Source organism: Musa acuminata, chromosome BXJ1-8 (assembly GCF_036884655.1).
Source record: "Musa acuminata AAA Group cultivar baxijiao chromosome BXJ1-8, Cavendish_Baxijiao_AAA, whole genome shotgun sequence".
Taxonomy (NCBI): Eukaryota; Viridiplantae; Streptophyta; class Magnoliopsida; order Zingiberales; family Musaceae; genus Musa; species Musa acuminata.
In genome coordinates, this window is record NC_088334.1 from 36,491,142 (window position 1) to 36,506,755 (window position 15,614).

General features: G+C 39.2%; 2 protein-coding genes across 3 annotated transcripts; both read right to left on the reverse strand.

Annotated features, from left to right (window-relative positions):
• Positions 1-5,176: 5,176 nt before the first annotated feature.
• On the reverse strand, positions 5,177-5,938 carry LOC135587761 (large ribosomal subunit protein uL24y-like). Its single transcript, XM_065079508.1, has one exon. The coding sequence runs from the start codon at positions 5,871-5,873 to the stop codon at positions 5,412-5,414; it is 462 nt and encodes a 153-aa protein (XP_064935580.1). The 5' UTR covers positions 5,874-5,938; the 3' UTR covers positions 5,177-5,411.
• A 557-nt stretch (positions 5,939-6,495) lies between these two features.
• LOC135587762 (receptor-like protein 4) lies at positions 6,496-14,941 on the reverse strand. Of its 2 annotated transcripts, none has more exons than XM_065079510.1 (9): positions 14,793-14,941; positions 13,657-14,709; positions 13,406-13,556; positions 11,955-12,026; positions 11,343-11,411; positions 10,588-10,656; positions 9,287-9,364; positions 8,087-8,292; positions 6,496-6,934 (listed from the first exon to the last, which is right to left on the reverse strand). In XM_065079510.1, the coding sequence occupies exons 1-9, from the start codon at positions 14,887-14,889 to the stop codon at positions 6,831-6,833; spliced, it is 1,899 nt and encodes a 632-aa protein (XP_064935582.1). In that variant the 5' UTR covers positions 14,890-14,941; the 3' UTR covers positions 6,496-6,830. The 2 variants fall into 2 exon arrangements, with proteins under 2 accessions (XP_064935582.1, XP_064935581.1); XM_065079509.1 differs by having other exon boundaries at positions 6,680-6,934; positions 11,955-12,029.
• Positions 14,942-15,614: the final 673 nt, after the last annotated feature.

Below are 15,614 nucleotides of genomic sequence, written 5' to 3' on the forward strand. Positions count from 1 at the left end.
CCCATCAAAATAAGTCAACATATGATAAGGAGATGCTCGCCATTGTGCGCGCAGCAACGAGGTGGAGACCCTACTTGATTGGCCGACGATTTCAAATTAAAACCGACCCTAAAAGCCTCAAGTACTTTTTGGAGCGAAAAATATCATCCCCTAAGCAGCAAAAAAGGGTAATAACTTGGAGGTTTTAATCTTGCACCATATCTTCCAATAGCTTCAATCATATCCTTAAAACTATCTAAACGAGTTGTACTAAGGGGAAGACCAGCCTGATAGAAGAAGCGAGCAATGTGCTGAATTATTCTTCCTCTTATTTCTTTATCACAAGCATCACTTATATTTGTTTGTCTAAATTTTGAGCCTCCTGCTTGCCCTTGTTGTTTCTGGAATCCTTGAAGCATATATAGATCCATCGGTCCTTTTTTACCTTTCTTAGTACTCATAACTTCATTTTCCTTTTTGTCGTATACTCTTTTTTCACTTGGGTTAATACTCATAGAATAATCTTCTTCTTCATCCCTGAGATGTTCAACATTGTCTTCTGGTAAATTCCCATAAGATTCATTCTTTTGTGTCTTCTTTTCATTCATATAACTCAGCAACTCTTCTTTTACCTTAGGTGGACATTTTTTGCAAGCTGCTGCATTCTTAAAATTTCTTACTAGATGTTATTTTACACGAAAAATACCACCTCTGGTAGTCTTATCACAGAATATGCAAGTCACTACATTATAATCATTCGGATCCTTCAAATAATTATACTTCCATACAAGATCTTTTTTTGATACCATTGAAGACTCTATTGAGTTGCTCTCTACACTTGCCATTTATGTTGAAACCTAGCAATAATTTCAAATAAATAAAAATTAACAACATTAAAATCAAAATAATATATTATTAATCTATTAACAGTATTGAAAATTAATCATTTCAAAATTCAAATAAACTTAATATTAAGAGTATACTGTATACTGAGCCTGACGGAGAAATAAGGAAGCAACGGCGAGCGACGACAGCGGAAAGGGGAAAGGGAAAGGGAGCAGGAGGCGCGAGCAGCGGGAGGGCTTGCGAGAGGCGCGAGCAGCGGGAGGGTTCGCGGGAGACGCGAGCAGCGAGAAGGCTCGTGGGAGGGCTCGCGGGAGGCACGAGCAGCGGGAGGCATGAGCAGCGAGAGGCGCGAGCAGCAGCAACGGGAGTAGGAGCGACGAGCAGCGAGATCGGGATCAGGATCGGGATCGGGAGCGGCAGCGGGTTAGGGTTGGGTAAGGGTTATATCGGTTTAGTTGGTTCGATTGAACCAACTAACAATCGAACTAGGACCGAACCAGACCTAAAATCCTGGTTCGGTCACTTGGTTTACCTAGGCGCTCGCCCGAAGCACCCAGCGCTTGGGCTTGGGCGAGCGCCCAGGCGACGCCTGTTTGAAGCGCGTCGCCTGGGACATTAGCGAGGCGCTCAGGCCTCACCTCGCCTCGCCCGAGCGCCTAGGCAAGCGCCCGAGGGCCTTTTTCAATCATGTAACTAATTTAAAAATAACTTATGAAAAGTATCAAATAATTTTAAAATAAGGTAAAGGAGTTTCATTTGAGTTGTTTACCTCATTGTCGAGAGTCATTAAGGATAACTTCGTCTTCATCGGTTTGCTCCTCATCTTCGGATGTACTCATTTCGTCCCAAGTCACCTCTTGATACAATGAGTACTTTCTTGTTCTTTGCTAACTTTTTCTTTTAAGTTTTAATATATTTTACCTCTTGATACAATGAATATTTTTATGATAGCTTGATAAGTTAATTCCTGGACTCTGGTTAGTCGATAATATCTCCGTACCAACACTCTTAACCATGAGGGAAGAATTTGGTTCCTTGAGTCCGTGATGAGTAGATCATTTAATTCAAAAATACTTGTGAGTTTGGTTGCATAGGGTGGTTCTTTAAGGCTACCGATTGCTGTAGAGCTTCGGATAAGAGTTAGTCAGAACAAGTGATTTGTTTCTCGATGCAGTTGTGATGTCGCCTTAATCCCTCTCATCTGCTTTGTTTTTCTTGATTGGTCTATCTTTTCTTATGTTGTCTTTAATGGATTTCTTATTGAAGCTAAAGAATTCGATTTCATCTGCATCGGTACTTTGCGTACATAGTTTCTGAATCCGTGGTGTGTAGCTCATTTGCTTCGAGATAGTTGAATCCAGTTGTATAGGAAGGTTCTTCAAGGGCTACAGATTGTTGCAGTTGATTTGGCGGGGAGTTGATTTGAAGAAATGATTTCTTTCTCGTCGGAGTCGTTATGTTGCGTTCTTCTATTCTCTTCTATGGATTCTTTTCTATTTTGTTCTAATTACCAAGAAAAGCATGACTCAAGTTGGTTTCATCTGAAACAAATCTTTGAATGTTGGTAGTTTCTTGAGCCTGGTAATGTGACTACATCATTTGCATCGAGATGCTTCGTGGTAAGGTTAATGCTGGAGAGATCCGATCGCAATGACTTGGCTGGAAGTGAATTTTTTTCTTGTCGGATATCTTGCGTTGCCTTTAACCTTCTGTTTCTTTGATTTCATTCCACTTTCTTGAAGTGGTTTCATCTTAATCGAATCGGTGTATATCATCTTAGTTTCCCCTGTATTCTTGGTTGGAAATTGTGACGCCTAAAAGCCTAACGGAGTCAGACAGGCCCGCCGAGTGGAATTGGGCGCACGGTAACAGACCCGATCGCGACAAAAAGTGACACTTGATAAATTGAAATTCGAATGTCAATGATAAGATGACCCGAGCAACAAAGATAACGAACGATGGTGGCAGGAGACGAAAGGAGCTGGAAGGCAGAGCTGACCGAAGGAATAGATGCCGTTGAAAGCAGCGAATGAACAAAAATAATTTCATCTTAATACTAATTCAAAATTAATATAAATAAGAATTATTTTTTAAATAATCAATTTTATTGAAGTCTATTGATTCATATGTAATGCAACCTGTAAAGCATATATGTATATGGATCTGAAGTGAACTCAAAGCTAATAACCATTTGTGAAACATGGTTCAGTTGATAAAGCAAAACTCCAAATATCACGCTCCCTCTCGTGTTCTAATAATGACTGTAATCCAAACACACTTCGGATCAATATGCATATATGGAGCATCAAACTCGGATTCGGATCAAGTCATACTTAAATTCCACAACCTTCCCCCTTAAGACATATATTTCCTCTTATTTCGAAACAATCTGAAAACACAAAATTTAGAAATTGTGTACCACCCAGTCTCCCCTTGTTATGACCCACGGGCAAAAAACCATAGCATCAATCTGAAAATATAAAGCCCCACAACTAAACATCAAAATTTTGGAGGAATGGAGCCCTCTTAACTGATATATGCTAGCTTCAAAATTTCCTTGGTTCAGAGCACTACTCCAACAGCCACTAGATTTCACTATTGACTGTGTGCCCCATCCATTAGTTTCAATCAGATACTGACAACCCTAAGGAAGAATCAAGAACTTCAATGATTATATAATTATCAAAATAAAAAACCCGAGGACATGAAACTTTAACGTGCTAGAACTCCCCATGATGACTACTCTAATAATAGAGCTACAACTATTCATCAGACTTCAAAGGAAGAGCTCAAACGATAGATACTGCCTTCAATATTTATTGGTTCAAATAACTATTCCAAGGAGCTCTAGATTTCAATAAAGACTATCTCTAACATCAATTGGTTTCAATCGGAAACTGTAGACCCTAATGTAGAATCAAGAATATCCATTATTTTATAATAATATGTATCAAGAACAAAGAAACAACTATGGAATCAGGAATTTTCATAATAATGAAATAATAGAAATCAAGCGCCTGAGAAAACATCGTCAACATATTATGAGATGGAATCAAGAATTCTAAAAACCACAACATCAAATTGTATCCAATTGGATCTACCATGATGATTTGTCTGAAAATAAAGCTACAAATAGACATCAGAATCTAAAAGGATAGAGCTCTAATCCATAGATACTAACTTCACCATCTCTTGGTTCAATAAACTATACTAACAAGCTCTAGATTTCTAGAAAGACTATCTGCATTTTCAATTGGTTTCAGTTAGAAACTAGCAACCCTAATTTAAAAATCAAGAATATCCATAATTTTATATAATATAAATTAACATAAATGGACAGCATTTCAAAGATGGAATCAGAAATTTCCATAATTATAATATAATGGAAATCAAGAAAATAAGAAGATACTGTCAACATAACATAAGATAGGACCGAAAATTTCTAAAAACCACAACATCAAATCCTAACCAATTGGATCTCCCATGATGACCTATCTGAAAATAAAACTACAATTAAGCATCGGATTTTGATGGGATAAAGGTCTAATCAATAGATACTACCTACAATATTTCTTGTTCCAAAGCACTATTCTGACGTGCTCTAGATTTCAAGAAAGACTATCTGCATCATCAATTGGTCTCAATCAGAAACAAGCAACCCTAATGTAGGATCAAGAATATCTATGATTCTATAATAACATATGTTAATACAAGATAACACACAAAATTCTAAAAGATGGAATCAGGAATTTCCATAATTATAAAATAGTAGAAATCAAGAACCTAAGTATACACGGACGACATATTATAAGATAGGATCAATAATTTCTGAAAACCACAGCATCAAAATTTAATCAATTGGATCTCCTATGATGACTCAGCTGAAAATAAAGCTAAAACTAAACATCAGAGTCCAGAAGTGATAGAGCTCTGATTAATAGATACTAACTTCAATTTCTTGGTTCAAAGCACTATCCTATACTTCAAGAAACACTATCTGCAACATCAATCGGCCTCAATTAGAAACTAGCAACCCTAAACAGAATCAAAGAATCAAAGAACAACATATTAAAAGATGGAATCACGAACTTTCATAATTATAGAATAAGAGAAATCAAGAACACAAGAATATCCATGATTCTACGATAATGGAAATCACGAACGTAAGAAATGAACAGCCTATTAAAAGATGGCGTACGGATTAAAATAATAAGAATCAAGAAGAATAGAAGAGACGAACAACATAACAGAAGGGAAATCACATACAGTAATCAGTACGCAAATGAGGACTAACAGCATACCCATCATCAGCCTGGAAAGAATCAAGATTCAAGAACACATGCAATGAATCTAAAAGAGAATGTTCGCATCAAATCCATTGATGTAGGTTCGAATTAGATCTAGTCATAAGAATAGTAGACTTTACTTGAACCATCATCTACCAGAAACAACGCACAGTTCGAAATCAAAAACATCTCTTAGATATCGAAAAAGCAAAGGTAGTAGTGCAAGATGACGACATAACTATAGTAGGTAGGTGATGAAGGACGGACCGATCGGGCTAATCGTTGGAGGGATTGATGAGATCAATCGATCTCCTGGAGAGAGGGCGCACCGGCAACGGCGGCGGCGACCTCCTCGGCCGAGAACTTGCCTTTGGCCTTGTCGGCGGCCCGGCCGCGGGCTTTGCGGTCGAGGAGGGCCTTGCGGTCCTTGTCCAGCTTTAGCTTCGTTATGACGACCTTGGAGGGGTTGATGCCGACGTTGACGGTGGCGCCATTCACCTTCTCGCGGGTGATGCGCTCGACGTGGATGACCCACTTCCGGCGGTATACCTGCACGACCTTGCCCTCACGGCCCTTGAAGGTGCCCCGCACCACCTGCACCTCGTCGTCCTTGCGCACGGGAACCGACCGCACATTGTACTTGTTGCGGAGGTCCGCTGAGAGCGGAGCGCTCATCAGCACCCGCCGGACGCTCGACGGGGCAGTGAAGTGCGCCTTCCGGGACTTCCTCCGGGAACTCGACACGCGCGGGTTGTACTTCATCTTGACCGGCGGCTGCGGCGGAGAACGGCGGCGAAGGAATTGCTCTGGGAAGAGAAGAAAAGAAGACGGGAAAATTATTAGTAATAAGGCCAAGGAGAGCTAGGGTTTGGAGACACATGCAATGACCTCAATACCCTCATTCTTAACACAAAATGTATGATATAGGCATACCCACGTGCAATTCCCGTCGTATTTACATTTTTATGAAGCTGAGGTAGTTTACACGTGTACCCTTGAACACTTAACAAATGACATCATTTTCCTCCAAAATTATGGAATATTCTCGAAAAAAATCTTTCACTTACACTCGTGAAGTCATATATAAAATATTAAATTTTATTCAATTTATACTTATTATTATAATATTATGATCAGATTGATTAGGTCAAGCTCAGAATTGGGGACCACTGGTTGATTATATTATTATTATATGTATTAGAATAATATATTATTATATATATTATAATCTGATTGATTATATATATATATATATATATATATATATATATATATATATATATATATATATCTGGGACCAATCGTAACTAATAAAATATCATTAACCAATGAAAAAAGGGGTTAACATTAAGTTACAATAAAAAATATTATTCATCACGACAAGCAAAAAATCTCATGTTTCCCGAGCATCATATCATCTACCTGTGTAATAATACAATATTTCTCAATCCAGCAGCAATTTAATTGCCGCTTGCATACATCTGGAGGATGTATATATTATACATAAATTCATATTGGGAATTAACAAAATTTGGCTGATTCCATGGTCATAGATTATACTCTATTTATGTACACACTTCACCCCTAACATCACACACCCCACACCTTAAGCTAATCAACTCCACGTTTGCTGCTACCAAGTCATACGTTTAGACTACAATAAAGCCATATGAAAACCCTTCCAAATCAAAGAATATCTTCTTTTTAATCATAAGACCGCTAATGTGTAGCCGAGGTGCTTGGAAAACCATTAGAATTTGGTGCTTCCATCTCAACAAGCATCACCTTCTGCCTTTGGTACCTATTTCTTTTTGCTGCAATTGCTGAGACAAGGAGAAAGGAAAATGTAGTAAGTGGAAGCATAGTGTACATAAAATGTACAGTTTATTTGAGAGATTCAGAAGTAAACAAGAAAAAATGCCTGTAGAAGGTTTAATCAATCAAGTTTATAGCCAAATACTCAATTACCACATGATGGCAACGAATAAACACTACTCATAAGGTGAATAAAGTCTTCTTGGTTAGGCAGCATGCTAAATTTTCAACTGGGAGACATTAGAGTTCCAATTATGTCTATTTTTTAACCAACGTACACTTAAAAGGCAACTTGATGAAGGTTAAAAAATGAATCAGACGCAAAATCCCAATCCGTATCTTTTAGACTGCAAAGAGACATAATCATTCCCCAAAGTACATATTTACTAGAACACTGATGTTGAGTTGACAAATAAGTGCATGGCCCCTAGAATTTGAACCTTTAAGAATTAAGATATATGAAACCAAACTAATCAAAAAATGCATTATCCTAGAATGGATTTGGTCACTCAAAACATCTTCAGTTACTCTATTTCACTGCTAACGGTGTCATATGAGCTAACATGATCTACCTCAATAACCAGGTTAACATAAGTGGATGGAGCTCATTTAGTAGTGATCTATTCCAGTTGTGGTCCACATTCCAGTTGCACTTTGGGAGGATTGTCAAGAACACTAGTAGACTAGGAAGGAGACTCAAAAGTAGTCTAATATGGAGTTAAATCCTCTCTATTGGAGACTAGACTAATATTTAAGTCGGAAGGTAAATCAAGCATATATATATTAGATCCCAATCAGTACTGCTCCCCAGCTCTTCTCTATTATTATGTTGATGTCTATCTGATCACCTTATTGTTCAGCTCAAAGTACACTGGAAAAGAACATATGTCGTAATGAAGTAATAATAGATTTTACGGGTATCAGTGTGGCACAACAGAAGAAACATAATAAGCAAAGTTACGGTACCAGAATGCACTAAAGTATGTTGAGCATAAATCATAATACGAGGTATCTTATAGTCATAACTTTTATTTTGATCTTGTTTCTCAATTAACAAAATCTCACTTCTTATTTATGGAGTAGTAATTTTGTTAAGCTAGAAGGATGTAATGAGAAAAGGTTGGAAAACTAAGAACCTTGTAGCAAGTTATCGTACTCACATACTAAATCTTGAGGAAACTCAAAATCATAATCATCGCTTCGCCTTCTTATGCAGAATAAGTAAAGTAGGAGTAGCATGATGAGAATGAAGGCACATGATAAACCAATTGCAATCTTGCCAGCTGCAGAAAGACCTTGTTTGTCCCAAAACAAAGGGCAAGCAGGCAAAGTGGGTACACCACAAAGCCCTTTATTACCTGAGAGACTGAATAAGAAAAATGCAATTATTTCCCACACAACAAAAAGAAATGCAAAATTATGAACCTATAAGGAAGTAAAAAAATTGTATCATTCAGGGTATCCTATTTCTGGATATAGAATGCTCAAAGGTCCATCTCTGTGCACTAATTCATAAAGGAAGAAAACAATTATCTTAAGTATTTTGAAATTTGGACCCTGTAACAAAAAAGGATTTGTAAAAGATGTCACAGCCTCTTTACTTCCTTCTCAGTTCATCCTCATATTTTCTCAAATTATTTTGCTTTTCTACTCGCCCTCTATTTTTTCTTTCATTCAACTCTCAAAAGTGATTTTTCCCATTTAGAAATAATGTAAAATATAAAATAAATATCCGGTAAATTGAGGCACTTGTGGCTACTTGATAGCTCTATCAATCTAAATGATAAACTACCATTAACTTTTGTAGGTCATAGAGTAAAAAGACTGATCTATCAATGTTCAAAGTAATATATGTATCATCTCAAAAATTTGTATGTATATATAACTACAAAATCCATCCTGCGCATTTAGTTATTTCTTGAATAAAAAAGGAAAGAAAAGATGGTCATAAGCATTGTTCTGAAGCTCCCATGATAATCCTGCCACTTACAGAGTATTAGGCTAGTTGATCATTTAGTAGTCACCAGAATTGTATTAAAGTTACCAACTTTTATAATATTCTCATCTCTCTCAAATGTAAAGAGAGCCCGCGATGCTCGTGTCTATACATGTCGACCAAAAATATTAGTATGAAAAAATTCCATCACCAAAATAATTTGTGTGTGCATGTGTCTTGTGTTTAACTACTATGTAGACTAGAAAAACTGCAGAAAGTTGGAGAATAGCTTTTCAAAACCAAATGCCACCGAGATCTTATCAGAAAATTTTGAAATAAGAACAAACATGAATAATTCTACAAGAAAGGAAGATCGTTATAAGAGCAACGTCAGGAAAGGGAGGAAAATTCACGGATAGCTTACTCTATGATTCCACCATGTACACCAATTGAATAAAGTTTCTCAGGAACTTGTCCATCCAACTGATTGTTGTTTAATAATCTGCACGAAAAATTACAAGTTAAAATAAGTTAGAACCAAACAAAATGGAAATTCAACACTCACTCTTTTGCAAGGATTCATATTTTTATCTTCTGCCCATTTTCTTGATAAATTTGGATGGCGTTTTAGAGAAACAATACAGATGCTAAGCTATGAATAAGTAGAAGTTCCTCCAATGGTTGCCTATGCTTTTGTCTCAATAAAAGAAAATTATTGACCAAATTGTTAACAAAGAGTCATGTAAAAAACCAAATACAAGAAGTTCAAAAATGGAGCTTCATGATGATGCTCCGGCAGGACATCGCTTGCTATCTGCCTATTTTTAAAGTCAACCTATCCCGATATATAAATATGTATTTTATCAATCATGCATAGTGTGTTTCAGTAATATAATCTGTAACAAACTTGAGATGACTCCAATTGAACTTTTACCTTCTGTGAACACGTGATTCATTTGTGAAACCAGATTCTGGTAAGTATTCACTTGAAAATTCATATCAGAATATGTTCATGAAATAAAACAGGGCATTGAAAGCAGCAAAAATGTCCCCAGTTCTATCTGGTTCCCAAAAGAGAATTCCGTTACCAGTATAAAATTGCAAGAGCAAAGCATAGCCTACTCTCGGTAGCTGCCTCTAATGTTCATGTGATCAATTACTCTTAGAGCCTCCAATTAAGATAGTCCTTGATATTTTAAGCATTATGGACTAGAAACAGCATTGACCACCTCTTGTTCTATGATTCCGTAAGTCATATGGTTAGTAAGATTAATGCATGCAAGTGCTTCAATCTACATATGCAATAACTTCATCGACATATACTAGCCCACAGTTTACAGAACACTCCAATGGACATGGAATATGTTTGGCTGGTATGCCTCCATCCTTTGGAAGTGATTGGTGTGCCTCCATAACAGCCAATTTCTAGTGAAAATTTGGACACAAGCATGGCAATACAAAGGAAGAATAATAATTGAATGATATTGTTAATCTACCTCGTGGAACATATCTTCCTAGAATAGCTTATGTATTTTTTATGAGTTAGTATTTTTCTCTGATTATTTTTGAGACATGGATTAAGGGATAATGTATGGCAACTGTAAGATTTTATGGATTGTATCGATAGAAGAGAGCTGATCACAAGAATTAAAATATTGATTGTGACTACTAAAGATCAATAATGTAAAACAAAAAGCCACTTCAAGAGCATTTCTATCAACTTACACGACTTTCAAGTTTGAGGATCCCAAGCAATCTGGAATACTACCAGTAAGCTGATTTGATGACAGATCCCTGATTAGAAAAAGAAACATTACTGAAGTCGCAGAACAAAGTGATAAATCTGCCATACAAACATCTCAAGGTAGAATTATAAATTTACTTTGACTATGATGTCATAACTACTCAGATTGATGACATAAAGATATTAAAGCCATAAAACCTTCTGAGGAAGGCATTACATTCTTCTCGTGCCTCATATGGTTGCCCAGTAACTTTGGCATGTAAAATTCAATTTATGATGTCATAACCTCATTTTTATCAGAAAAATTATAACTATAAATTGGGGAAAGGAGAGTATATAATCCATTAATCTATCACCTATAGAACCAAATGGCACGAAGTGTCTTTTACAGTTCTTTTATTTTCTATTTCAGTTCAGGTTATGCAGAATTGACATCAACTGACTTGTGCAATGAATCAAGAACCGGAGACCATACAAGAATTTATTAATATGCAGTTTAGGTGCATTCCATCAATTTGGTCTCCATTGCATGGACTCGAGACAAAAAAAGACAGATATGCTGCAAAAAATATATATTATAGTGCTCAAAATATAATTGTCATAAAAATTAAATGCAATAATTTTTATAACCAATTAAAAATGTGTTAGAAGCATATAACAAGAAGTAGTTCACTATGCCATTTGGGGAAAAAAGGCAAATCTGTGACTGGAACATGAATATCAAAAAACAACTCACAAGCTCACAAGTGATGCTTGACCCAGGCCTGATGGCAGACTTCCTTCCAAGGAATTGGAACTCAAATTCCTGTCCAAATTGTTAGCGGTAAGCATGGGAGATAAGAGAATTGATGAACACATACCAGATATATCTAGTTCGAAAATGTTAACAAAGTTAACAAAGTTTTCCAAAAAGCTGATATAATCATCAGTCTACTGGTTAAGACAGATGAAAAGGTGTGTCAAATACAGTCTTCAGAAGCATCTAAAATAGATATCCTTCCCAAGTTAGTAATGTATATCGAGATTAACAATTTTTTTTTTATTTTCTACATGTTGATCTACATTAAAATGAGTTTCCAGTATTTAATATTTTCATCACCTATCACAGAGAGCAGAGTTTAGAGCTAAAGGCAATTGGCAGTTTTAGCACCTAACAGCTTCATAAGGCTGGTCAAACTGTCAACATAGACAGATAGACTACAAGCTCTTCAATTTAAGAGATCATATGAACCATATTTGGTACAGAAGCAGCCTTCTGTAACTCTTTTATGAGTAGCAAGTATCTCCACTTGTACAATGCACATAAAAAGTCAACTATAAAAAGCAAATTAGAGAAGCTGATACTTACAAGCTTACCAAGTTTGTTAAAAGACTTATTCTGTCACTAATAGAACCTTTCAAGCCTTGACTGCCTAAATCCCTGCTATTCAGAAATATGTGAAAACAAAGCAGGTCAGCTACATCTGCACCTAAATTTCAGACAGAAGGCACAAAGCTCAATGTCGAGAAACCAATATAGACTAACTCCAATCTAACAAAGTTAATACTAACAAAGTAGCAAGTGCACTAACAGAATCTATATCCATGTTAAAGAAAGTAATCTTTTAACATAGCAAACTATATAAAGGAGTAAAGGACAATAACCAACAATGCTTGATGCAATCATTTGCACAGTATTACCACATTTAAAGATGAACTATAAGCAAAAAAAAAACAAAAAACCTAAATTGTCCCCTGTCTCAATAGTGAAATATGAATGGAGATTTAGGAATAGGAATGGTCATAGGCAGAGTGAAATGCATTTTTATGCAGCCTATGCAGAATTCGACATTGTATGCATAATCCATGTAAGGGTAGATTCCTGAGAAATAACTTCACACATGCATGGGACATATTTGCAATTTAATCTTTTGCACGGGATGTAATTCTATACCAAAATTATAGCATGTTTGAACAGAATGATTATAGCTGGAAATATGAGAAAGGAGGGATAGTAATACACAATTAAAGAAAGACAATACTTGGGAATATTGCCTTGCTAATCATACTCTGCCACTATATCCTTAATTTACACATCACAAGAATATGGGCATAGGTATTAATGTTCTAGGTTGGCATTTAGCATAGTCTTTGAACCTTGAACCTGGTTACTGACAAAGTACCTTCAGCCTAGCATATAATCTTTGTTGTCCCAGTGAACTAGGTTGATGTTCGGTCACAAGAAAGTAGCTCTGATGTCATAATATCTTGAGCCAGACATACAGATCTCCTTAATGTCTTAGCTCAGTAGGAGATTCTATGCAATTTCAAATTAATCCAAACAAGAAAGCCACGTTTCCTACCCACCCACTGTTTACGACCATTCACCTGCCACTCAAGTCAACAGGAAGCATGATGAACTGGAAAACAGCCACAGCTTCTGCTGCCCAATTCCCATTTCCACAGAAAGCAGGTGAACATGCAGTCAGCTAGGAAATACCGCCTTCACAATAACTTGGTTATAAAATTTCCTACTGAGCACTCACGGTAATTTCATTGATATCTATGGCTTATTTTTTGCAATTTTCCCTTACAATAATGTTAAAGAAAAAACAGAGCATAACTTTCATAGTCATCAAAGATGTGTGACATCAGATTTTCTCTGCCATTGGAAGACTATGCTGGTGAATGAAGTTGCAGATATTAAAGACTAATCAGCAAAACTACAACCAAACACCGCTAGCTGATCAAGAGTATGAATCAAGAACATGCAAAATGGCATTCTAAAAGCTGCTCGCAGAACGAGATTGTGTTGCTTACAATTGGGTTACAACAAGATTCTGTCCATTGTCACTGTGATGACAAGTGACGCCCTCCCAAGAATCCCATGTGGAAGGCGCGCAGGGGTCCCCATGCCAACCCATCCTGTCTGGTATCCGCAGTGATTCCTTTAACGCCTGCATCGCCATCACTGTCAAAATAACAGAAAGAGATTATGTATAATCAACATGAAAGCAAGTTGTTCTTAGCAGTCGTAAGATCATTCCATTTCGAGTTCTTGAATCACGCACCTTGGCTTGGCACCGTGGCAAGATCCAAGGGCACAATGGCATAATTCTCAAGCCCACAAATGATGGGCTTCCCCACCACCGGCACCAGCTTCACGACCAACGGCGTGCTTGTCAAGTTCTCGACGATGTAATGCCACTTGAACGCTGTGAACCCTCCGACCTCCTTGTAGATGTCGATCCTCGTCGCGTTTTCCCCGCCAATCAATACGTCGAACACCCTCTGCCCGGCCATGGTCACCCCGGAATCAATCTCTGCGAAGTGGAACCAGACCATGTAATCGAGACGCGTGTCCACCGGCAGCAAGTACATGAGAGCGTCCGCGGAGTTGACGGTGGTGACGGCAGTCTCGTACACCTTGACGGGGAAGTAGTTGGGCGCCTGGTTAGCGCCGAGGATCTGGTGGCCGCCGGTGGAGAGCGCCTTGACGGGGACATCGCGTCTGCGGAAGTAGGCGTCCGGCTGCCAGACCCGGGAGAAGGCGTCGGAGTCGTTGGTGAAGCCGGGACCGAAGAGGGAAGAGCCAGCGGTGAGGCGGCCGTAGTTGACTAGGATGAGGTCGACGCCTGTGGAGGCGGCGCCGTAGGCGAGAGGGTGGATGGCAGCAACCTCGACGGAGGCGATGACGGGGGGATCCGTGGCGATGCTGTAGAAGCAGAGGTCCGCGTCGCCGTCGGGGACGGCGGCGATGAAATCCGCGTAGGCGCCGGAGCGAGCGGCAGCCTCGGGCCAGGGGGAGCGCCAGGTGAAGACGAGGGTGCCCTCGAAGGAGACGTCGAAGCTGGGGGTTCGCAGTTTGGAGTCGTAGTTGTCGTAGACGGTGAAGGTGCGCAGGTAGTAGCGGCCGGGGGGGAGGGGCACGGAGTAGCAGTTCTTCTTGCCGGCGGAGACCGGGGGGAAGAAGCGGAGAGTGCGCTCCTGCGACAACCGGAAGTGGTGTGGCTCCGCCACCAGCCCAACGGCCCCGCCGGAGTAGTATCGGTCCGCCACCCAGGGGCGCCCGAACTCCGACGTGAAGTTGGAGGTGCCGCCACAGTCGATGTTCAACCCCACGCCTACGCTTTCCAAATCAAAGAATTGGGCCAAGTGTACGGACATTACAAGGAGAAGTAATGGCAATGTGGGTGGGCGAGCTTACCGGCGGTGAAGGGATCAGAATGCGGGGCGGAACTGGCACCACCGGCAGCGGAAGAGAGGAGGAGGAGGAGAAAGAGTGGGACGAGGTGGTGAGACATCGCTCGCTTGTTGCGGGCTTCGATGGAGAGTGTGCGAGTAGAGATCAAGTAGAAGACGAAGCCGTGAATCGTGACCGTTCATCAAGCATCATTCGCGCAGTAAGTCCACTTAGTGGTGTTACCACATAATGATGGTGGGAAAAGGAGCACCCAACAGACGAGGCATCTCTTGTCGAGCAATGGGCCCCACTACAAGTGCGCGTCTCCGCGGCAGAGAGCGCGGTAAGCGGATTAACTAGAAATAGGCCCAGCGGACGACCGAGGGACGTGCGACCTTAACACGTGGACGGCAGGGATCAGCTGAAGATGCGGCGTGATTGATGGCTAATTGAAGTGGTTGGTTTTGACGCATCTCCAACTCATAATTCCATTCGTTTCCGATGGGTTCCGTTCGAGTCCTTTCCTATCACATGCGAGTCAATCCGGTCGAGCATTAGGATACTGATCGGAAGGAGTGAATGTAACCCACGAAAAGGACAACTTGTACACACAGATCACGGCTATTCACTGTGAACTGCAAACACGAATATGAAGACATCATGGATATGCAATAGTACGTTTTAGATTAAGCAGGATGATAAAAAGTGGATGGCAACGAGGTATGATATATGAGCGTCCTATTGAAATATATGCATTTGGGATATCTTATTAGGGCTCAATTACTTGATCACATGCGAAAATATTTGATCAATACTTATCTAATGGATAAAGTTAGTAAATGATTT

Excerpts from the sequence above, each read along its gene's own strand:
- LOC135587761 (XM_065079508.1), bottom strand. The coding sequence starts at position 5,873 with ATGAAGTACAACCCGCGCGTGTCGAGTTCCCGGAGGAAGTCCCGGAAG.
- LOC135587762 (XM_065079509.1), bottom strand. The coding sequence starts at position 14,889 with ATGTCTCACCACCTCGTCCCACTCTTTCTCCTCCTCCTCCTCTCTTCC. Across the intron at positions 9,365-10,587 it reads TCCTCAAACTTGAAAGTCGT|ATTATTAAACAACAATCAGT; the intron begins GTAAGTTGATAG and ends TTTTTCGTGCAG. Across the intron at positions 8,293-9,286 it reads GTACATGGTGGAATCATAGA|TCTCTCAGGTAATAAAGGGC; the intron begins GTAAGCTATCCG and ends TTTCTTATTCAG.